Consider the following 24,965-nt stretch of genomic DNA (forward strand, 5'->3'; position numbering starts at 1 on the left):
TGCAGCAGGACCTGCAATTTCCTTTGTGTCAAGGACAACCAGATCCATGCTCTCTTCCTCAAAGGGGTTGCCAAGCTCTTCTATGACGCTGACAAGGGCACGGACATCCTTGGCGAAAGAGGTCTGCACACTTGGTGTCTGGTCGTGATGACGTGTGTTCTCTCGCCTCCCCCAGTGTTGATGGCCATCTTGGAACTCTTCTATGGCCCTGGCAACTTCTGGCCCGGCAATCATCCAACGCTGCAGGGCACTTGGGTTGTCAGTGAGGCCGACTGCTCCACCATCTCCTTTGATGCAGGCGTTATTCTGTTCATGCGCCTGGTCGATTGGGATCGAAGAGAACACCTTCTTCGTCTTCTGTACAGTGAAGTTGCCAGCCCTGAATTCTCTGGTTACATCTGGGTGCTTCATTGGGAGTGCAACCATGTCCCTCAGGTGAACAGGGACCCACCTAGCATATAGTGTGTGTGGTCTAAGGCATGGAACCATGGGACCAGTTCCGTCAGGGCATCAAGGTACATCGTGAATGAAGCCTGCCGCAGAGAACGCACATAGACCAGTACTGAAAGTTGGGAATGTCTTCTCCTCTCTGGTGACACAAGTCTTCGAACTCAGGCAGGTCTTCTGCATCATCAGCATATGTCATACAGTGGCGTTCATACGCACGGTGTTGCAGGATGTGCAGTGCCGCTGCAGTGATTTGATGAGCTCTTCTTGTGCGGGTGACGTGGGCAGCTCGCAGGAAGGAGTCGGCCGTCCCTGGCGTTGCAATCTTAGCTTGCAAGTCTGCAAAATCTGCAAATCTTGCAACAATCAAATCTCTGAATCTGAGATGGCCCAATATCCAGATCTTTTCATAATATGATAGTCTACTAGTGTGCCAAATTGGTGCTTTCCTCACAAAATGCACAATTGTTATGCTATATTTAGCTTAGCTGCCGGACTATGTAGGGAAGGTGTTCTTTTATTTGAAGGCTTCATTTTGTTTTCTTTAAACATAGAGATGATGTGCTTTACCAAAAAGCTCCAATCTGGTCTCATCTGTCCACAGGACATTCTCCCAGAAGGATTTTGGCTTGTTCCGGTGTGTTTCGGAAAACTCCAGTCAGGCTTTCTTATGTCTGTCTCTCAGTCGTGGGCTCTTACCATAGAACCCCCTTTCATTGAGTTGGCAACGGATGGTGCGAGTTGAAACTGTCGTACCTTGTGTATGAAGGTCAGCTTGAATCTGTTTGGCAGTTGATCGAGGTGCTTTCTCCACCATTCAAACAATCCTTCGCTGCAATCTTCAATCAGGTTTTCTCTTGCCGCCACATCCAGGGAGGTTGGCTACAGTGCCATGGGCCTCAAAAAAAAAAAAAAAAAAAAAAAAAATAGATAGATAAAACCACCTTTAGAGGCCATTTTTCCCCACAAGCGGGGGTTGGCCTTTTTCGGGAACTGTGGTTGTTGTTGTTTTTCGGTCCCCTTTTTGAAGCAATGTTTTACGGCCGGATGCCCTTCCTGACGCCAACCCTTTTTGCCACCTTTAACGACAAGCAGGGAATTACCAGTGAACTGGTACTCAATTTGCCGACCTCGGAAGGATGACAGGCTGAGTCATCCTTCCGAGGTCGGCAAAGTGAGTACCAGTTCACTGGTAATTCCCTGCTGAACTGCTGCTGCTGAACATAGATAGATAGATAGATAGATATATACACCGATATGGCACTTGTCGGTAGGCTTCTTTGTGATTCATTATTAAATCACAAAATGCACAATCACAAAGTTTCATATTTAATTGTTTTGTAGTCAATGCTCATCCAGCTTTGTTATTTCCCATGTATGTTGTACCCAGGCTTGCTCCCAGCTGATGCCAGTGCCCAGAAAGTACAGGCTGCATTATCTGCTTTGCCTGGGATTCATCCTGTTGAGGTTCTTGTCAAACGACAAGCTCTCACCTCTGGCTTCCTCTATCACGTTACATTTCTCTCCAAACTTGGTGAGCTTGGTCACCTATATATGGTTGTCGTTATACTCTCAAGTAAGTCCCAACGGCAGTATGGAAGCAATTATGTTTATTTTTGGGGTTCGTCGAGTACAGAAGCTGTCTAATAAATGGCTAGAATTATTGAGGTTTTGAGCACATCTTTAAGTTGTTCCACTATATGGATCTCACCCCTCTCCAGGAGATTATGACTTGCTGAGCTACGAGGTCGCTCCACAGAGTAACCTGACTATGCATGTAATCGAGACGAAGAAAGGTGCCCCCTCTTTGCATTTTTTTTCTCTGTGCTGGGATGGCCGCCTGTCCACTCCTCTTCCAACTATGGCAACAGCAAGTCAGGTGGGTACACTTACTTTGTTGTAGTTTTATATGATTGTTGAGCCGACCTCATGAGGCTTTTATGTGTCAGGTCTATGCTTTGCAATTTGTGGACATGTACTTTGCCTCTCCTTGGTTCTTATCTCCATATTGTCGTTTCTGAAGGTGGAATGGAGCCCTCTCAGGTCTCAAAGTATCCACCTTCATGAGAGTGTGTGTGTGTGTGTGTGTGTGTGTGTGTGTGTGTGTGTGTGTGTGTGTGTGTGTGTGTGTGTGTGTGTGTGTGTGTGTGTGTGTGTGTGTGTGTGTGTGTGTATGTATGTGTATATATATATATATGTGTGTATATATGTATATATATGTGTATATATATATATATATATATATATATATATATATATATATATACATATATATATATATATATATATATATATATACTGTTTTTATATGAGAGAGAGAAGAAGAAGGCCTTTATGAGGCCATTTTCCCTGCTAGAGTGGGGGTTAGCCTTGCAGGCCCCATGACAATAATCATGGTGCCCTTTTTGAGGCAATGTTTTTATGGCCGGATGCCCTTCCTGACGCCAACCCTTCAGTCGCCTTTAGTCGCAGGGATACAACAACAAACAACAACATGCATTTTAAGGCCATTTTCCCTGCTAGAGCGGGGGTTAGCCTTGCGGTCCCCATGACAATCTTCTCCATCTTGCCCTATTTTTTCCATCTCTCCTTGTTAACCCCCTTGCCCGCATTTCTTCTTCCACCATCTTTGGCCAAGTCTTTCTCGGTCTTCCCCGTCCTCTACTTCCTTCGACATTCATTTCCATCACTCTTCTCAACCAGTCACTTTCATCCTTCCTCAACACATGACCAAACCATCTCGATCTGTTCCTCTTCACAACATCAATCACAGGCTCCATTTCCATCATTTTTCGCAATTCATCATTTGTCTTCCTCTCTCTCAACGATACTCCGCACATCCATCGAACCATTCGCATTTCCACCCTTTCCAACCTTCGTTGCTGCTCTACGTTCATTACCCATGTCTCGCTCCCATAAATCATGACACTTCTCACACATGCAGCATACACCTTTCCCTTCAGCTTCAACGACACTCCTCTCCTCATCAGCACGCCACTCAGTTCCCGAAACTTCTTCCATGCACATCTCACTCGCAACCGTTGCCGAGTCTGATCCACCTTCTCCATTCAGCATGTCTCCGAGGTAGCAAAATGTTTTCACACCTTCCAGCTTCACGCCGTCTCCAAGATCCAACTCAACATTTCCTCCGTCTGCAGCTCCCTCTGTGCACACCTTACATTTGAATGTAGCTGCCACCCTGGTTTATGACCCTCTCAGACCACTACATTTTTGATGAACCCACTCAGCGCACATTGTACATTGAATGGAGTTCACTCCGACACCCTTCCTGCACACAGCACAGGGCCACTTCCCAGTTCTTTCCACCTCACCACATGCTTTACCACTTGCCATCACCTTCGTCTTTCCGATATTCACCTTCAGACCTTTTGTCTCCATCCATTCCTTCCACTTGTTCATCTTTTCCTTCAGTCCATCCATACTTTCCGCAATCAACACCAGATCATCTGCATACAACAACTCCCACGGTAAACCCTCCTTTACGTTCTGAGCCAGCACCTCCATCACAGCTACAAATAGTAGTGGACTTAGTACCGACCCCTGATGCATTCCCACCTTCACCTCAAACTCACCACTGTTCCTGTCCTTCGTCCTTACAGCTGTGCGCGCTCTTTTGTACATTGCCATCACTACTCTGGTCAACCATTCCTCCACTCCTAACCTCCTCATTGCCCATGTCAATACTTTGCGTGGAACCCTATCGAATGCTTTCTCCAGATGAACAAACCCAAGAAACAACTTCTTCCTCTTCTCCATGTACTTCTCCTGCAACTAACTGCCTCACAATAAAAAGCGCGTCTGTCGTTCCTCTTCCTGGCATAAATCCAAACTGCATTTCGTCGATCTTCACTTTCTTCCTTATCCTCCTCTCCAACACCCTTTCCAATACCTTCATTCCATGCTCCAATAACTTTATCACTCGGTACAAGCCACACTCTAAGAGGGTCGCCTTTCCCCTTGTATAGAGGGACGAGGGTACTCAGTTCCCAAGCCACTGGAATGCGGCCCTCTTTCACCGCCAGATTACAGATCTCTGTCATTCTCTTCACACCCCAACTTCTTGCTGCCTTCAACATATCTCCCACAACTCCCGTCGGCCCTCCCGCTTTTCTACTCTTCATTGCTTTTATCGCTTCCTCAACTTCCTTCTCAGTTATCTTCTCTGCCGGTCCTAAAACGGGGTTACTCTCTATGTTGCCATCCCATTCATTCTCTGTATTCAACAGCATTTCGATATATCTTTTCCATATTCCTTTAATTCCATCTGGGTCCACAGCGATTTGTCCCACTTCATCCTTCAATCAACTCACCCCCATCACATCACACCTCTCTTTCGCGATCTGCTTTGCAATCCTGAATACTGCTCTCTGACCCTCTTCCGAATCCAAGCGTTCTCCGAACATTTTCCTTCATGCCTCCTGTGCCTTTGCTACCTCTTTCTTTGCAGCCTTCTTGGCTGCCTTATAACTTTCATGCTCTGCCTTTTCTGCCCCCGTACCCTTCGCCTTCTGCCACTCCTTGAACTTCTTCCTCTTCTCGTCAATGTTCTTTCCAACTTCATCATCCCACCACCATGTTTCCGAGTGCCTCGGTGGTCCTTTTGTCCATACACATTACACATACCTCACCAACGGCTCCCAACAGACTAGCTTTCATTGACATCCAACCACTTTCAAGCTCAACCACATCATCCTCTGCCCTACTCACACTCTCTTTTAATGCCTCCCTTACTGTCACCTGTTTCAACCTCCACACCTTCATTCTCGGTTGGTACTTCACCCGCCGAGCGCTCCTCACACCTTTCACCCTTATGTCGCAGACAACCAAGTGGTGCTGTGAAACAGCCTCCTCCCCCGGGATCACCTTTGTGTCCCGGAGGTGCCCCCTGTCTCGCCTACGCACCATCAGATAGTCAACGGTTGTCGTTGACCCACCTGACGTGTATGTAACAAGCTTATTATCCTCTTTCTGGAACTGAGTATTACAAATCAACAAATCAGCTCCATCAGCAAACTCCAAAATCCTTTCACCTTCTCCATTTCTCACACCATATCCGTACCCCCATGAACTCCCTCAAAACCGTCCATACTCCTTCCCACATGTCCATTTAGGTCTCCTCCTACCACAACAACCTCCTCATCTTTCACGTTTTCCATCAGCTTCTCTATCGCACACCAGAACTTGTCCTTCTCTTCATCGCTCCGACCAACCTGCGGAGCATATCCCGAGATGACGTTCACCAAGAGCTTTCCAATCATCATTTTCACCATCATCAACCTGTCACTCACTCTAGTCACACTCACCACACTGTCTACAAACTCCTCAGAAAACAGGACACCAACACCATTCACGCCCTCCAGGCACCCATGCCACACAAACTTGTATTTCTGTCCCCGCCTACCCTTCACCATTCTCACACCACTTCCCTTCCATCTCGTCTCTTGCACACAACATATGTCCAGTCTTCTTCTGACCAATACTTCCACCACTTCTCCTGATCTCCCTGTCATTGTCCCTACATTCCATGTCCCAAACCTCAGAAACCGATCTCCACTTCGGGCTGTACCCTGCCTATATGTAGTTGTAATTGTCATGGTTCTCTTTTTGAGGCAATGTTTTTATGGCCGGATGCCCTTCCTGACGCCAACCCTCTTCGTCGTCTCTTACGACACGCAGGGATATGGTGTACCTATTATAATCCAGGGTACACACTGGGAAACGTTTAAAACATGGAAATTATGGGTGGGGTGGGGGAGTGGGGGGGGGGGCATCACGGCTGTGGGGGCCCCGTCAGCACCACACCACGTTTGCCCGGTCAGCACCACGGCAGCCCGGTCAGCACCACACCCTTGGAAAGGACTTCGATGCATGTCGGCCCGGTCGACCCAGAGCCTGGCGCTAAGTCCAAGGACATCAGCACGTCATCCGAAAACAGCTCCGGTTGGTGCGAACCACTCGGTCAATGGCACGAACCAGGTCCCGACACGCCCTTGCTCGCTTGGCCTCTATGAAGGCCTCGCTGGGTGTTTTCCAAACAGGGGCAAGATCGCCCAAGCCGCGCTGGATTTCGGCAGCGGATGCCTTGCTCGCTCTGCCCCGATGAAGGCCTTGCTGGGTGTTCTCCAAACAGGGGCAGAATCGCCCAAGGCGCGCTGGATTTCGGCGACGGAAAGCAGCCACGAAGCGACGATATTCGGTCGGGCTTTTCGTTGAATCTATGCTGCTGAATATCACACTCGTCGGCCCGGTCGGCCCAGAGCCTGGCGCGAAGTCCAAGGACATCAGCAGGTCATGGGAAAACAGCTCCGAAAAACTCTTCCTCCGAGCTGCTCTTGAACCTCGTCAGGAATCGTCACGGTTCGTCTCAGGCCTCCACGTCCTAGCTCAGGAAACCGCAGGCTGCACCGCCCATGGACGGGAACTCGCAGGGATACGGTGTACCTATTCTAAACCGGGGCGCACACACACACACACACACACACACACACACACACACACACACACACACACACACACACACACACACACACATATATATATATATGCATGCATGCACGCACGCACACACACACACACACACACACACACACACACGCACACACGCACACACACACGCACACACACACACACGGTGAAACCTTGACTTACGAGTTTAATCCGTTCTGTGACCGAGCTCGTAACTCAATTTGCTCGTTTCTCAAATTAAATTTCCCCATTAAAATGAATTGAAATGCTATTAATCCGTTCCAGCCCCCCAAAAACCACACCAATTTTTTTTGAAATATATATATAAAAATATCTCGCACTTTATATTTCACCTGTATGCAGCATACAAGTTGGCAGGATGGCCTGGACTGGAGGTACGCACACTTGACTCTAAACTGTCCAGCCTGGGTTTGAATCCCGACCCAGCTATAACCTGTCATGTCGGTGTTTCACAGGCAGGGTGATTCATCAATGTGTGTACCGCTAAACTGGGCGCCCCGTTTGCGTCCCATTAGTTGTTGGATGTTAAGGATCTCACCGTGTCTTCCACAAAGAGAAGGCGAGCTATCGCCGGCACTCTGAACAAGTTGTGGCCTGGCATGCTCTTCTCCTCTGCCGTTATATACGTCCTCATCGGCATCTTTTTCCAGAAGAGCCCTGTCTCGTCACAGTTGAAGATTTGCTGGGGGATGTATCCTTCGGCTTCTATCAGTTCGGCAAAAGTTATTATAAAATCTTCAGCTGCCTTCACATCCGAGCTTGCTGCCTCACCATGCCTGACGACAGAGTGAATGCCGGTCCTCTTCTTAAAATTATCAAACCATCCCCGACTGGCTTTGAATGACTCTTCCGATGCCTCGTCCGTTGATGTTCCCGCCGTCTGCTGCACCAAATCCCCGTAAATCCCCGAAGTTAAGTGATTGTTCCCATTTGTATTTTCGTTAAAACTGTATTTATTTATGGTGTTGTATGTATATTGTGTCCCGACGAAGATTTTTCGGTGCAAATCTTTCATACCTGTATTGAAAATCGTGTTAATTCGTGTCGTGTCTTGAGGCCTTGTACACTGTACAACCTTGAGGCTTTGTTTTTCTCTCAGCGGTCCGTCGTTTGTGATCCAATAACTTTCGTTCTCTGTATTCCCAGCCTTTTCACCCATAGCCTACTTCCTTGTGTAAATCTCAACTAAAAAAAAAAAAAAAAAAAAAACATTTCCTTCTTTGTTCTCATTCGTTTATTCATTCTTATTCGTTCGTTCGTTCTTCGACCACGTGTTTCTCCCCCATTTCCCCAGATAGTTTTCACTGTTATTAACCTTCAATGTTTACACTTTCCCCTCAAGTTATGTATTCCGTCATATTTTATAACACCTTTTTCTTCTTCTTCTTTAAAAGGCTGCTTTCGACTTGCTCACCAAATCAATTCATCCCAAAAAAAATATCCATCTCCTATAGTGCCTTTTTTCTACATTCCCTAAACTCTCCTGCACTCCATCCTCCATCCAGCGTCCTTAAACGTATTTTTAACTCGAAGGTCACAAGAAACTCATTTTGCAATAAATGTTCGTTTCCCATAAATCGTACACTTTCTAAAATCCAATCTCACCCCTCCCCTCCAAATCTTCCCCATAACCCCTCCCCTCCAAATCTTCCCCATCACCCCTCCCCTCCAAATCTTCCCCATCACCCATCCCTTTCAAATCTCCCCCCTTGCCCCTTCCCTCCTAAACTACCCCCTCACCCCTCCCCGCCAAGACGCCCCCTCGCCCCTCCCCTCCTAGACTCCTCCCTCACCCCTCCCCTCCAAATCTCCCCCATATCCCATCCCTTTCAAATCCCTCCCCTTGTCCCTTCCCTCCCAAACTCCCCCCTCACCCCTCCCCTTCAAATCTCCCCACCCTCATTGCTTCTCAATTTCCCCCCTTTCACTCCCCCTCCTCAAAGCGTCCTCCCCGCTTCTTCCCCCTTCCAACTCTCACCTCCATCTCCCCCAACCTTCTGCCTCGCTCTTCCCCCTCCTCAAATAACACCTCATTGTGCCTCACCCAATCACCATGAAACCTTTTGTCCGCCCCATCCTTCCCTTTCTCCGAGCTATTCTGAAATCTCTGACACACCTTCAACAGCTCTCCCTACCTCTTCCACCTCTTCCACATCTTACCCTACCCCTCCTCCCTCCTGTTCTGTATCTGATGCTCCCCCTTCCTCTTCATTAACGGTATGGACCTCAAACATCCGGGGCCTTCGTTCAAACTTAACTGATCTCTCCATACAGGTTGCTTCTGTCAAACCAGACGTGATCTGCTTAACAGAAACTTTCCTCCTTTATGATGTCTCTGATTCCTTCGTATCTCTCCCGGGCTACTCCCTCCTCCGGTATGATAGACCTGAGCCTCGTCCTGGAGGTGGGGTTGCTATCTTTATCAAAAACTCTCTTCCTCACTTGCCCTGCACTGCACTCTCTCCACCTCACCCCCAGGAATACCTCTGGCTACGGCTTCCCCTTCACTCCCACCTCTTGTTCATATGTGTGTTGTACCATCCACCAAACAGTGATGACTCCATCTACATCTCGCTGTCTGATAATATGGACCAACTTCTATCTACTCATCCCAACTCTCTCTTCCTCATATGTGGTGATTTCAACTGTCATCATGCCAGTTGGCTGGGTGGGTACCTCTCTCACCAGCCATGGCTCCTCAGCAAAGGACTTCTGCGACTCACTGGGACTGACACAATCTGTCAATTTCCCGACCCGGATTTCAGTCAACGGAGCATCTTCTCTTCTGGACTTGGTTATGACTAACTTCCCTGAAAATGTCTGCTGCTCTTCTTCTGCTCCAATCGGATCATCTGATCATGTCCTTGTTAAAGTGGACATCTCTCTGACCATCCTCAGGGAGCCTGCTCAGCGTCGACGAGTCTGGCATTTCACTCAGGCCAACTGGCACGGTCTTCAAGCAGCCATCAATCATCTGGACTGGTCTCCCATCTCTACCACCTCTGACATCAACTCATCCTGGGAATTCTTCCAAAGTAAATTGCTCTCTCTCATGCACAGATTTATCCCATCTCGTCTTCAGTTGTCATACCCTTCCTCCCGTCCATGGTACACGGAATCTTGTGGTGAGGCTGTTGCCCAGAAACAACTTGCCTTCGTCTCCTGGAAAGCAAATCCAACGGAAGGAAATCTCATTTCCTTTCACAAAGCCCGAAACAAGTGTGTGTCCACCCTCAGGAGAGCCAGGAAACGATATCTCTCCGTTCTCAAGACCGAACTCTCTTATCTGTCTCCCTCTTCCAAATCCTGGTGGCGTCTGGTCAAATCCGTTTCTGGTGTTTGTTCCCCCTCCATCCCCTCCCTTACCTCAAACGGCTACACAGCTGACTCTGCACGTGAAAAAGCTGAATGCCTCAACTCTGTGTTTGCCTCTAAATCTTGTGTCCCAAACCCATCCCTCTCTGTACCCACCATACCCAGTCGTACCCTGCTGCTCCTGGACTCCGTGTCCTTTCCTCCTGACAAGGTGGAAAAGTTTCTGTCAACCCTCGACTCTGATTCTGCAACTGGACCCGACGGCATCAGCCCACGGGTCCTAAAATCCTGCTCTGCCGCTCTATCTCACCCTCTCTCTGTTCTCTTCACCCTCTCTTTTGCTCAAGGTCAACTGCCATCTGCTTGGAAATCAGCCAACATCACCGCTATGCACAAAAAAGGTGCAAAAACAGATCCTAGCAACTACAGACCAATCAGCCTTCTCCCAATTATCAGCAAAGTCATTGAATCCATCATTGCTTCGGATATGAAATCTTTCCTCTTCTCCAATGGCTTGATCTCTGATCATCAATTTGGTTTCAGACCAGGTCACTCTACTCTGGACATGCTGCTTCTGCTGTCTCAACAATGGATGGAGGTCCTCAATGCCAAACAGGAAATTAGAGCTGTCTCCCTCGACATATCACGTGCCTTCGACACGGTCTGGCACCCCGCTCTGCTCACCAAACTCTCCTCCTTTGGTATCCATGGAAATCTCCACGCATGGCTGGCGGACTTCCTCTCTAGTCGTCGTCAACGTGTGGCCCTGAATGGGTTTCTCTCATCTCCTCTTCCTGTTCAGGCTGGAGTTCCCCAAGGCAGTGTTCTGGGCCCCGTGCTTTTTCTGGTCTTCATCAATGATCTCTCTGACTCTCTTGAAAATCCTCTCTATCTCTTTGCTGATGACTCCACTCTCTGCCGCTCCATTCCTCATCCCTCAGATCGGCAGTCTGCAGCCTCCTCACTCTCTGAAGACTTGGACAAAATCACAGACTGGTCAAACAAGTGGAACATGTCTTTCAATCCTGACAAATCTCACACTCTTACGATGTCTCTCTGAAAAGATCGACTGGACAACCCTCCCATCTACTTTCTCAACAATCCTCTCCAAGAAGTTCTGTCGCTCAAGCTTTTGGGTCTCACTATCTGCCATGATCTTTCTTGGGAAAACCACATTTCCAAGCTGGCCTCCAAAGCCAGTCGCCGACTGGGCATCGTCCGTCGTGCGAAGTCCTTCCTCGGCACACCTGAGCTCCTCACCACATACAAGGCTTTCATCCGCAGCTCAATGGAATACTGTTCTCCCCTATGGGCCGGTGCTCCTGCCTCACACCTAGCTCGGCTTCACGCTGTTGAAACCAAAGCTTTCAGAATTATTGGAATCTCCCACGATGAAGCTATCTCTTGAGGGCCTTTCACTCACTCACCGCAGGCAGGTAGGTGGTCTTTTTGTCTTCTACCGACTCCTCTCCGGCCTTGCACCCCCAGCTCTCTCTCTGTGCTCTGTCCCCCAAATATTCCTGCAGGTCGCACAAGATCTGCCAGCAACCCTCTGATGGTTAAACTGCCGAAATCTCGGCTCTCTGCTCACCTTCACTCTTTCATTCCTCTTTTCTCCCGCCTCTGGAACAAACTCCCTCACTCCCTTCAATCCCACTCTTCCCTCCAGGTCTTTAAAACAGCTGTTCACCACCATCTCTTATCTTCCCCCATCCAAAACCTTGATCTTTTCTACCCCCGCTAATTCACCCCAGATCCACCTTGTTTGTTGAAATTCCAACTTCTTTCCTGGAAGTCCTGGCAGTGTCCATATGTTTTATACCTCTCCCACCGCCCCCTTCCCATGCCCCCCCCCCCAAAGCCCTCGCCCTCTCTCAGATCTCTCGATGTCTCCATGTCTCTCGGTCCCTGCTCTCAAATGTTGTGTTTGTGTCCTTCCCCCTCTCTCCCCATCTTGTCTACCGCTCCCGATGTTATATGTTTTATGTGTCGGTTTGTCTTTTTGTGTGATTAATGTTCGCTTTTTCACGAGCCTCGATCTTGTATACAAAAAAAGAAAAAAAAAAAGAAAAAAAAAAAGCTCGTGCCTTCTCACAGATGATGCTCTCGGTCACGGTATCTCCTGTGAGCTGCTTCTCCGTCAACCACACAAACAACAACTTCTCCATCTCTTCATGGGCAGAGGTCCAGAGCTTTGAAATAATCTTAACGCCCTTGGCTGGCGTTATAGCCTTTATCGACTCCTTCTGCTTCAAAATCGTACATATCGTAGAAGTACTACGATAACACCAGTCGACAACAAGTCGACAACACGCACACCTCGCTCATGTTTTTCGACAATTACGTGTTTTATATCCAAGCTCGCTCGCTCGTAACTCAGATCTCGGCTCGCATCACAAAGCAAAAAATCGACCGAGCGACGGCTCGTATCTCGGAAAACTCGTAAGTTGGTGCACTCGTAAGTCAAGGTTTCACTATATATATATATATATATATATATATATATATATATATATATATATATATATATATATATATATATATATATATATATATATATATATATATATAATCGGGAGATTGAATAAGACGCGGACGTAGCTTCAGGGCTTTGATCTTTAATTCGACAAGCTTTCGACCAACAAAGGTCTTCCTCTGAGTCTACAAAAACAGCAGGCATGTATATCAGTCAAGTATGTGTAGTGATATGTGTGTAAGATGTGTGATATGTGTAGAAAATGCATACAGAAGGAAGAGCCACGCCAAAGCTCACTCACCGGCCCCAAGTTCAACGGAAGTGAAGCGCAGCTTACAGTTACGGTTTGCGTTACATTTCCGGTGCACGTGCATATACAAATATAGGGATACATACATACATAAACATACAAGCATATATTCATATGCCATTTATATTCATATAATATATTTATATATTTATATAAATGACATACAAAGGTAGAATGAATGAATGGGTGAATGAATGAATGAATGAATGAATGGGTTACGGTTAACAATTTGATTGGGTTGATGTAGGAACATGCTTTAATCATCAAAATTTATGCCATGAGGGATTTTTGTCCGAAGTTTATGTATCCAAAAGGACTCACGTTTCAGAATCGTGGTGTGTGATCGATTTGTGATTGATTCAATGGCAGAGATCTGAATGTCATTTATAGAGTGATCCGGTTGATTGAAGTGTATCGTGTAAGGTAGAGATTTGCCCTGACTGGTGTGGAAGTTATTGATTTCTGACCGGGTGTTATTAAATCGTGTGTAGAGTGTATTCTCAGTTTTTCCAACATATTGTTTGGTGCACTTTTGGCAAGTGATTAGGTATATGACCCATGTAGATTTGCAGTTCATATAGGAGGTGATGGGGAATTTTTGTCCAGTGCTAGAACTACAAAATTTGTTTCCTTCTCGTAAATGCTTGTGAATAATACATTTTTTTGCTGTGCATTTATAGAAGCCAGGGATACTAGTTTCTTTGTTGTGGGGCTGTGGGTGCTTTGCTTTTACCAAGAGGTCCCTGAGTGTCCGACCACGGAGTCCTGAGTGTCCCTGAGTGTAGTAAAAATAAAATTAATCAAATTGAATGAGAACATCAGCCAAAAGAAGGAGAAGATGTGGAAGAATGTGAATCCTGAACAATACCACCACATAATGTGCTCATTCAATGATAAGCTAATGGCTGCTAAACACGACATTGTTAAAGTTAAGGAAGGGAAACTTAAACGTGATGAAATGTTATGCAAGCATATAAAACCATCTCAAGAGAATACACCCATTGCAAACAATAACCAGATAACTCCAACCACCACTCCCAACCACTTCTCTCCAACCACTTCTGACCAACCACTACAACCACTTCCAAACACCTCTCCACCACTTCAACCACTCCATCTCCAACCACTCCAACCACTTCCAACCACTTCTCAAACCACTTCTGACCAACTTCAGCATAAACACAAAAATCGACATTATCGTAAAAAACAATACACAAACCGCAGACATCATTACATTCAGAACCGTTCCTCCATGGAAATGAACACAGCTGAGGTTGAAAATAGTCAAAGCATCAACAATATAACTTCTACTGCAACCAAACTTGTAGATCTACCTAAACTCGGGATCATCAATCTTTCCAATCATTCCCTCAGTGAGGCGGAAATAAACCTGCTCTCTAAGGGTTTAAAATTTTGCCCAATCGCTCCACAAATAGACCAATTACAATTGAAAGAGGATTTAAAGGATTTCTGTAGGCGAATGACATTAAAGGCACACTTTGCTAAAGTACACCCAGCACCGTCAACACCACAACAAAAAACACCAACAACCACGCATACAATCACATACACCGATACTAATACACCACAACTCACTTTACCTAAACCAAAAAGCACCTGGACACCACGTGTTGACAATCCATATCTACATGTCTATATGGAACAAGTGAGCAATGAAATTGAAAAGGTGGCACAAAAATATAATTCTTCCAGACATAAGGACAATCTTACAAAGGCAGAGCGACAAGCACTTCACAATCTCCAAAATAATGAAAAGATAGTCATAAAGCCAGCAGATAAAGGTACTGCCATTGTCATTATGTCGACTGCCGATTACGTTGCAGAAGGTAATCGTCAACTACATAGTGATACTTACAAAGGGCTCCCATCCGACCCTACCCTTTTACATCTTGAAGAGGTTAAAAAGGTAGTAGATTCTATTCAGGTGGATAAAACCATCAAATCTCGCTTGGTTCCGAAAGATCCTCATTGCCCTAACCTTTATTTTCTTCCTAAAGTACACAAGGTAAACAATCCAGGTAGACCAATCGTATCTGGCTGCACATGTCCAACTGTTCTAATATCAAAATTTGTTGACTGTCATTTACGTCCTCTCGTGTTGAAGCTCTCCTCATACCTCAAGGACACAACCAGTTTTCTGACCCACATCCAAGGATTGAACAGAATATACTCACCTTTCAACTCCCAAACCATTTTAGTCACAGCAGATGTTCCATCCCTCTACACTAATATTCCACATTCAGAAGGCCTGTCTGCATGCCGCAAAGCCCTCGATACACGACAAGTCCCAATACCACCTACTCAAGACCTTATGCGCCTATTAGAACTGACACTCAAACTGAATAATTTCCAATTCAACGGACAACATTACATTCAAACTCAAGGTACCGCTATGGGTACCCCTGTTGCACCGTCATACGCTAACATCTTCATGGGAATGATAGAGGCCAAGATCAATGCACAACCTCATCACGGCATCTTGGAAAAATCCTGGGTACGTTATATTGATGACATCCAGTTCATCTGGTCAAAATCCCCCCGTAGTCTCACCCAATTCCAAAATGAATTAAATTTGATTCATCCGACCATCAAGTTCACATTCGACAGCTCACAGTCCGAAGTTCACTTTCTAGACACATCACTCACGCTTCAAAATAACAGACTCGAAACAGAACTATACACCAAACCAACAGACACTCACTCTTACCTTCTCCCTTCTTCATCTCATCCTAAACATACAATTGCAAGCATACCATACAGTCAAGCACTCAGAGTAAGATGCATTTGCTCAACAAAAATGGCAGAAGAAACTTCTCTCTGCCAATTAGAAACACACTTCATTGCAAGAAACTATGACCCTCACTCTGTGAAAGAAGCAATAACCCGAGCAAAACGCATACCGAGAGCAGACCTTCTGACTTACAAACCCAAACCTGCAACTAACCGTGTCCCACTGGTAACCACCTACTCTCCGACCTCATCCCAATTGCCAAGTATTCTGAATAAGGCCCTTCCTCTCCTCCATCAATCAGAAACACTCGGCACCACATTTCCTCAACCCCCACTAACATCATTTCGACGTGGTCGGACACTCAGGGACCTCTTGGTAAAAGCAAAGCACCCACAGCCCCACAACAAAGAAACTAGTATCCCTGGCTTCTATAAATGCACAGCAAAAAAATGTATTATTCACAAGCATTTACTAGAAGGAAACAAATTTTGTAGTTCTAGCACTGGACAAAAATTCCCCATCACCTCCTATATGAACTGCAAATCTACATGGGTCATATACCTAATAACTTGCCAAAAGTGCAACAAACAATATGTTGGAAAAACTGAGAATACACTCTACACACGATTTAATAACACCCGGTCAGAAATCAATAACTTCCACACCAGTCAGGGCAAATCTCTACCTTACACGATACACTTCAATCAACCGGATCACTCTATAAATGACATTCAGATCTCTGCCATTGAATCAATCACAAATCGATCACACACCACGATTCTGAAACGTGAGTCCTTTTGGATACATAAACTTCGGACAAAAATCCCTCATGGCATAAATTTTGATGATTAAAGTGATAAACCACGCTCGGAGGGCCGAGGTGGTGGAATTGCCGTTATCCACCGTCAAGACATCAAGACCAACCTCATCTCCATCTCATCTGCTCCATCATTTGAACACCTGGCTTTAAAACTCTCTGGTCACACGCAGTCAGTCATGGCTGTCGTCTACCGCCCTCCCAAACCACACCCATCATTCCTGTCTGACTTCTCCTACTTTCTGACCCAGCTATGTTCCCTCTCCCCCTCAATCCTCCTCCTTGGTGATTTCAATATCCACATGGACTCCACTGACTCCACAATAACCACTGACTTCACTGATTTACTCACCTGCTTTAACCTCACTCAACATGTCGACTTTCCTACCCATATCCGTGGTCACATTTTGGACCTTGTCTGCTCCACTGGATTAAATTTGCACCATCTCTATGGCTCCGACCTCACCCTCTCTGACCACTTAGCCATCACTCTGACCATCAACATCCCCGCCCCAACACCAAGGCATTATCGCACAATCAACTTCCGTAAGCTAAACGCTCTTTCACCTACCTCATTCTCATCCACCCTCTCTGAAAAAATGTCCACTTCTCCCTTCATTGACCTCCACACCCCTTCCGACCTCACTGACTACTACAACCACACTCTCTCCTCCTGCCTTGACCAGCTTGCGCCTGTAAAAACCAAAACAGTTTCTTTCACCCATTCTGCTCCCTGGTTTACCCCTGAACTCCACCTGATGAAAACTCGTGCTCGCCAACTTGAAAGACTCCGCAATAAAACGGGTCTCACAGTTCACTCCCAAGCCTACAAGGACCACATACAACACTACAAAGATGCCCTCTCCCGCGCCCGCTCTGCCTACTACTCTCAAATTATCCACTCTGGCTCCGGAAACCCAAAAGCACTCTTCTCGACAATAAACAAACTCCTCCGCCCCCTGAACACCACCACCCAGTCATTCACAGTAGACAACTGCATCTCCTTCCTCTCTTTCTTCCAACGCAAAATTGACAACATCTACAACAGCTTGACCACCGCCGCACCCGCTCCCCCTCCAACCACCTGCCCCCCCTTGTCCTGCCATCCCCTGTCTCGGTTCTCCCCAATCTCTCCTACTGACCTCTCTGAACTCCTTATAGGAATGAAAACTGCCACCTGCACTCTTGACCCCATCCCCTCCAGCTTTGTCAAAGCCTCCCTCCCTGCTCTCTCTCCACTTATCATTGCAACAATAAACTCCTCCCTGTCTACAGGCATCGTCCCACCTTCCCTCAAAATTGCTGCTGTTACCCCCATTCTAAAAAAACCTGGTCTAAACCCTGACACCCTAAACAACTTCAGACCCATCTCCAACCTACCCTTTCTGTCAAAAGTTTTGGAACGCGCTGTAGCCACTCAACTCAAACATCATCTCTCTGCCAATAACTTGTATGAAACATTCCAATCCGGATTCCGCTCCAACCACAGTACTGAAACTGCTCTCCTCAAAATCACCAACGACCTTCTCCTCTCCTCTGACGCTGGCAACCTCAACATTCTCGTCCTCCTCGACCTCAGCGCTGCCTTTGACACCATCGATCACACTATCCTCCTCACCCGACTTGAATCCACCTTTAACGTCACCGGCACTGCCCTCTCTTGGATTAAATCATACCTCTCTGACAGATGCCAGTTCATCTCCATCAATAACTGCAAATCCCCCACTGCTCCCCTCCCCCAAGGTGTCCCCCAAGGTTCAGTTCTTGGCCCCCTCCTCTTCATCCTTTACCTGTCCCCGCTCGGTCACTTAATCCGCCGTCATGGTCTCCAATTCCACTGCTTCGCCGATGACATCCAGCTTTTCATCTCCACCAAGTCCGTCTCCACCGACACCCACTCTATCCTGACAAACTGCATCACTGAAATAAAATCCTGGCTTCAAATCAACTTCCTCAAGCTTAACTGTGATAAATCTGAAATAATCATCATTGGCCCAAAAACGCTCACAAAATCCACCCATAACTTTGCCCTCAACATCGACGGTATCCCAGTATCCACCTCCCCTCACATCCGGAATCTTGGCGTCATCTTTGACCAAACCCTTTCCTTCGACAAATACACTAAACAGATCACAAAGTCAGCCTTCTTTCACCTGAAAAACATTGCCCGTCTCCGCTCATCCCTCTCCTCCACGGCTGCAGAAACCCTCATCCACGCCTTCATCACCTCCCGTCTGGACTACTGCAATAGCCTCCTCTATGGTTCACCCTCAAAAATCACCAATAAACTCCAATACATTCAGAACTCCGCTGCCCGTCTACTCACTCATTCCCGGACCCGTGACCACATCACCCCCGTCCTTTACAAGCTTCACTGGCTCCCCATCCCCCAGAGAATCCAGTACAAAATCCTCCTCTTGACATACAAAGCCCTCCATAACCTGGCCCCATCCTACCTGGCTGACCTCCTCTCCAGACACACTCCCACCCGCAACCTCCGCTCTGCTGGTACCAACCTCCTGACCCCCTCCATCCGGACCAAATTCAGATCCTGGGGGGACAGGGCCTTCTCCATCGCTGCTCCCACCCTCTGGAACTCACTACCTCACACCATCAGAGACTCCTCCTCACTCACCACATTCAAAACATCACTAAAGACCCACCTGTTCAACGCTGCATTCAACATTCAACCCACAGCATTTAACCCCTGACTATCTCTTCTCCTTCTCCCTCCTTTTGCTTTAAATATTTCCCTATTGATTCTTGTCTTGTCTTTTTGATTCTTGTCTTATATATATGCCGTATATCGCTGCTGTTTGTTTTCTTGATTCTTGTCTTTTTGCAATTGTTGTTTTCATGTATTGTTATGCATTATGTTTTCCACTCTGTCAAAGCGCCTTTGGGCTTCTGGAAAAGCGCTATACAAAATAAATGAATTATTATTATTATTATTAAAGCATGTTCCTACATCAACCCAATCAAATTGTTAACCGTAACCCATTCATTCATTCATTCATTCATTCACCCATTCATTCATTCTACCTTTGTATGTCATTTATATAAATATATAAATATATTATATGAATATAAATGGCATATGAATATATGCTTGTATGTTTATGTATGTATGTATCCCTATATTTGTATATGCACGTGCACCGGAAATGTAACGCAAACCGTAACTGTAAGCTGCGCTTCACTTCCGTTGAACTTGGGGCCGGTGAGTGAGCTTTGGCGTGGCTCTTCCTTCTGTATGCATTTTCTACACATATCACACATCTTACCCACATATCACGACACATACTTGACTGATATACATGCCTGATGTTTTTGTAGACTCAGCGGAAGACCTTTGTTGGTCGAAAGCTTGTCGAATTAAAGATCGAAGCCCTGAAGCTACGTCCGCGTCTTATTCAATCTCCCGATTATTTATTCAATGCAAATGAGACGCCCTGCTCGTACTGTGGAGTTTCTACTATTTCTCACAGTTATTTATATATATATATATACATACATACATACATACATACATACATACATACATACATACATATATATATATATATACTAGACGACCCATGACCCGTTGGGTCAATGTTATTATATATAATTAAGGGGTTACCATGGTTACAGTGGGGGTCAAAGGTCAACCTATGGCGAAGATATATAATTTTCTCACACTTTCTAATAGAGGCAAAATGCCATATAAAACTAAATTTACTGGTTCTAATTGCTTTTATTTATCAATCCTCACATAGAAGAGCAGTTTTTAGTAATGAGCAGTGAGGAGAAGACCCCTCAGCCAATGATGCCACCCCGCAGCCAATGATGTGACCCCTCAGCCAATGATGCTACCCCTCAGCCAATGATGTGACCCCTCAGCCAATGATGCTACACCTCAGCCAATGATGCTACCCCTCAGCCAAAGATGCTACCCCTCAGCCAATGATGCTACCCCTCAGCCAATGATGCTACCGCTCAGCCAATGATGCTACCCCTCAGCCAATGATGCTACCCCTCAGCCAATGATGCTACCCCTCAGCCAATGATGCTACCCCTCAGCCAATGATGCTACACCTCAGCCAATGATGCTACCCCTCAGCCAATGATGCTACCCCTCAGCCAATGATGCTACCCCTCAGCCAATGATGCTACACCTCAGCCAATGATGCTACCCCTCAGCCAATGATGCTACCCCTCAGCCAATGATGCTACCCCTCAGCCAATGATGCTACCCCTCAGCCAATGATGCTACCGCTCAGCCAATGATGCTACCCCTCAGCCAATGATGCTACCCCTCAGCCAATGATGCTACACCTCAGCCAATGATGCTACCCCTCAGCCAATGATGCTACCCCTCAGCCAATGATGCTACCCCTCAGCCAATGATGCTACCCCTCAGCCAATGATGCTACCCCTCAGCCAATGATGCTACCCCTCAGCCAATGATGCTACACCTCAGCCAATGATGTCGCCCCTCAGCCAATGATGCTACCCCTCAGCCAATGATGCTACCCCTCAGCCAATGATGTCGCCCCTCAGCCAATGATGCTACCCCTCAGCCAATGATGCTACCCCTCAGCCAATGATGCTACACCTCAGCCAATGATGTCGCCTCTCAGCCAATGATGCTACACCTCAGCCAATGATGTCGCCCCTCAGCCAATGATGTCGCCCCTCAGCTAATGATGTCGCCCCTCAGCCAATGATGTCGCCCCTCAGCCAATGACGCTACACCTCAGCCAATGATGTCGCCCCTCAGCCAATGATGCTACACCTCAGCCAATGATGTCGCCCCTCAGCCAATGATGTCGCCCCTCAGCCAATGATGTCGCCCCTCAGCCAATGATGCTACACCTCAGCCAATGATGTCAACCCTCAGCCAATGATGTCGCCCCTCAGCCAATGATGCTACACCTCAGCCAATGATGTCGCCCCTCAGCCAATGATGCTACACCTCAGCCAATGATGTCGCCCCTCAGCCAATGATGCTACACCTCAGCCAATGATGTCGCCCCTCAGCCAATGATGCTACTGCTCAGCCAATGATGCTACCCCTCAGCCAATGATGCTACCCCTCAGCCAATGATGCTACCCCTCAGCCAATGATGCTACACCTCAGCCAATGATGTCGCCCCTCAGCCAATGATGTCGCCCCTCAGCCAATGATGTCGCCCCTCAGCTAATGATGTCGCCCCTCAGCCAATGATGCCACCCCTCAGCCAATGATGCCACCCCTCAGCCAATGATGTCGCCCCTCAGCCAATGATGCCGCCCCTCAGCCAATGATGCCACCCCTCAGCCAATGATGCTACACCTCAGCCAATGATGCTACCCCTCAGCCAATGATGCCGCACCTCAGCCAATGATGTCGCCCCTCAGCCAATGATGTCGCCCCTCAGCCAATGATGTCGCCCCTCAGCCAATGATGCTACCCCTCAGCCAATGATGCTACACCTCAGCCAATGATGTCGCCCCTCAGCCAATGATGCCACCCCTCAGCCAATGATGTCGCCCCTCAGCCAATGATGCCGCCCCTCAGCCAATGATGCCACCCCTCAGCCAATGATGCTACACCTCAGCCAATGATGCTACCCCTCAGCCAATGATGCCGCACCTCAGCCAATGATGTCGCCCCTCAGCCAATGATGTCGCCCCTCAGCCAATGATGTCGCCCCTCAGCCAATGATGCTACCCCTCAGCCAATGATGCTACACCTCAGCCAATGATGTCGCCCCTCAGCCAATGATGCTACACCTCAGCCAATGATGTCGCCCCTCAGCCAATGATGCTACACCTCAGCCAATGATGTCGCCCCTCAGCCAATGATGTCGCCCCTCAGCCAATGATGTCGCCCCTCAGCCAATGATGTCGCCCCTCAGCCAATGATGCTACACCTCAGCCAATGATGTCGCCCCTCAGCCAATGATGCTACACCTCAGCCAATGATGTCGCCCCTCAGCCAATGATGTCGCCCCTCAGCCAATGATGTCGCCCCTCAGCCAATGATGCTACACCTCAGCCAATGATGTCGCCCCTCAGCCAATGATGCTACACCTCAGCCAATGATGTCGCCCCTCAGCCAATGATGTCGCCCCTCAGCCAATGATGCTACCCCTCAGCCAATGATGCTACCCCTCAGCCAATGATGCTACCCCTCAGCCAATGATGCTACCCCTCAGCCAATGATGCTACCCCTCAGCCAATGATGCTACCCCTCAGCCAATGATGCTACCCCTCAGCCAATGATGCTACCCCTCAGCCAATGATGCTACCCCTCAGCCAATGATGCTACCCCTCAGCCAATGATGCTACACCTCAGCCAATGATGTCGCCCCTCAGCCAATGATGTCGCCCCTCAGCCAATGATGTCGCCCCTCAGCCAATGATGTCGCCCCTCAGCCAATGATGTCGCCCCTCAGCCAATGATGTCGCCCCTCAGCCAATGATGTCGCCCCTCAGCCAATGATGTCGCCCCTCAGCCAATGATGTCGCCCCTCAGCCAATGATGCCGCCCCTCAGCCAATGATGCCGCCCCTCAGCCAATGATGCCGCCCCTCAGCCAATGATGCCGCCCCTCAGCCAATGATGCCGCCCCTCAGCCAATGATGCCGCCCCTCAGCCAATGATGCCGCCCCTCAGCCAATGATGCCGCCCCTCAGCCAATGATGCCGCCCCTCAGCCAATGATGTCGCCCCTCAGCCAATGATGTCGCCCCTCAGCCAATGATGTCGCCCCTCAGCCAATGATGTCGCCCCTCAGCCAATGATGTCGCCCCTCAGCCAATGATGTCGCCCCTCAGCCAATGATGTCGCCCCTCAGCCAATGATGTCGCCCCTCAGCCAATGATGTCGCCCCTCAGCCAATGATGTCGCCCCTCAGCCAATGATGCTACCCCTCAGGCAATGATGATGATGATGCTACCCCTAGACGACCCATGACCCGTTGGGTCAATGTCAGTTTGAATAGATATGAGAATAGAACTAAAGCGAACGCTGGACATCATCAGGGAGATTATTTGGGCCAGCAAGCCATAAGGCTCACCTCTCCAGCGTTCTAAATCACTTACCTGTGACACGTGATTTCGGCCCTTATCTCCGATCACGTTGACGGAAATCACCACAGCATATCGTCAAGATCCCTCCAAAAGGCTCGTCTTTGTCGCATACATCACGCAACGTGCGATCCACAGCCTCGAAACTCTCTCTCCTGATCATTGGACACTCATCCCACACGTGAGTGAGTTTTGTACTTCGAAAGAGGTCTGCGATAGTGGAATTTTTATCGATGTTGCATACGCCATCTTCCCTCGGTGTCAGAGGGATTTGGAACCTTGAGTGCGCTGTTCTTCCACCAGGCATGAGGGTAGCAGCTATGCCAGATGAGGCCACCGCAGGGGGCAACTTCTCCACTCGCTCTCACTTTAGAGAGAATCAGGTTAATAAGAAACGTCTTCCCTGTGCCTCCAGGCGCGTCAATGAAAATCATTGATGACTGATTCGTGCGGATGTTGCTATTCGCGTCCATAGACGTGAGGTGTGATTCGTTGTCCGCGTCCGTAGCGCCGTCGGAGGGTTGATACGACATTCTTCCTGCAAATAGTATTGTGTTTGTGCTATCGTTTTGCCGATCATCAAATGACAAATAAATTACATTGTGAAAATTAAAGATTTCAAATAAACCGATTTAAAGTGTATGCGCATATAAATAATAAAAAAAATCGAAGAAATATCTCTCGGTAATTTCCTGAAACATATTTTACTTCCGGGTAATAATGTTGAATACAATGACGAAGATATATACTGTATGCCTGTTATTTTAGGCGGTGTATTTTCGTATATCAACGTGGCGCGATTTTAAAAATATATCTCTGCAATTTCCCGTGTGTGCGTGAATGTTCTCAATTATTTATTTTACCGAGTCTAAAACCATCGATAAAAATGAAATCAGATGGCGACTTAGATTGAAGATAAAGGCGTGAAACAGACTCAATGGCCTTGAAGATACAAGCCTTTCAGAATTCATTTCGTTCTTTAAACGGAAACTTTCATCGGATTTTCTTCCCGTTTTTTTTCAACTGAGTCTAAAACTATGTTAGCGACTGTGAAAAATGAAATGATATATCGAATTTGATTTGAAATAAAACTGAGAGAGAGAGCAAGACACCACGGGCCTACAAAACAGGCCTCAAAGCTATGCGAGTTAATAAAATGGTGGATATTACTACTCTCTCAAAGGGGTAAGCCACGCCCCCGGACCGATCGAATGTTACATACAAACACGCAAGATTTCAATTTTATAATTATATATATATATATATATATATATATATATATATATA

General features: G+C 47.3%; 1 protein-coding gene across 1 annotated transcript in view; it reads left to right on the forward strand.

Moving 5' to 3' along the window:
• The window catches only part of PKHD1L1 (PKHD1 like 1), a 513,959-nt gene that overhangs the window by 81,307 nt on the left and 407,687 nt on the right, over positions 1-24,965 (forward strand). The window contains exons 18-19 of the mRNA XM_078766275.1: positions 1,838-1,981; positions 2,169-2,326. Coding sequence (XP_078622401.1) covers positions 1,838-1,981; positions 2,169-2,326 — 302 coding nt within the window. The remainder of the gene's footprint in view (positions 1-1,837; positions 1,982-2,168; positions 2,327-24,965) is intronic.

Source organism: Myxine glutinosa, chromosome 12 (assembly GCF_964187855.1).
Source record: "Myxine glutinosa chromosome 12, kmMyxGlut1.1, whole genome shotgun sequence".
Classification (NCBI taxonomy): domain Eukaryota; kingdom Metazoa; phylum Chordata; class Myxini; order Myxiniformes; family Myxinidae; genus Myxine; species Myxine glutinosa.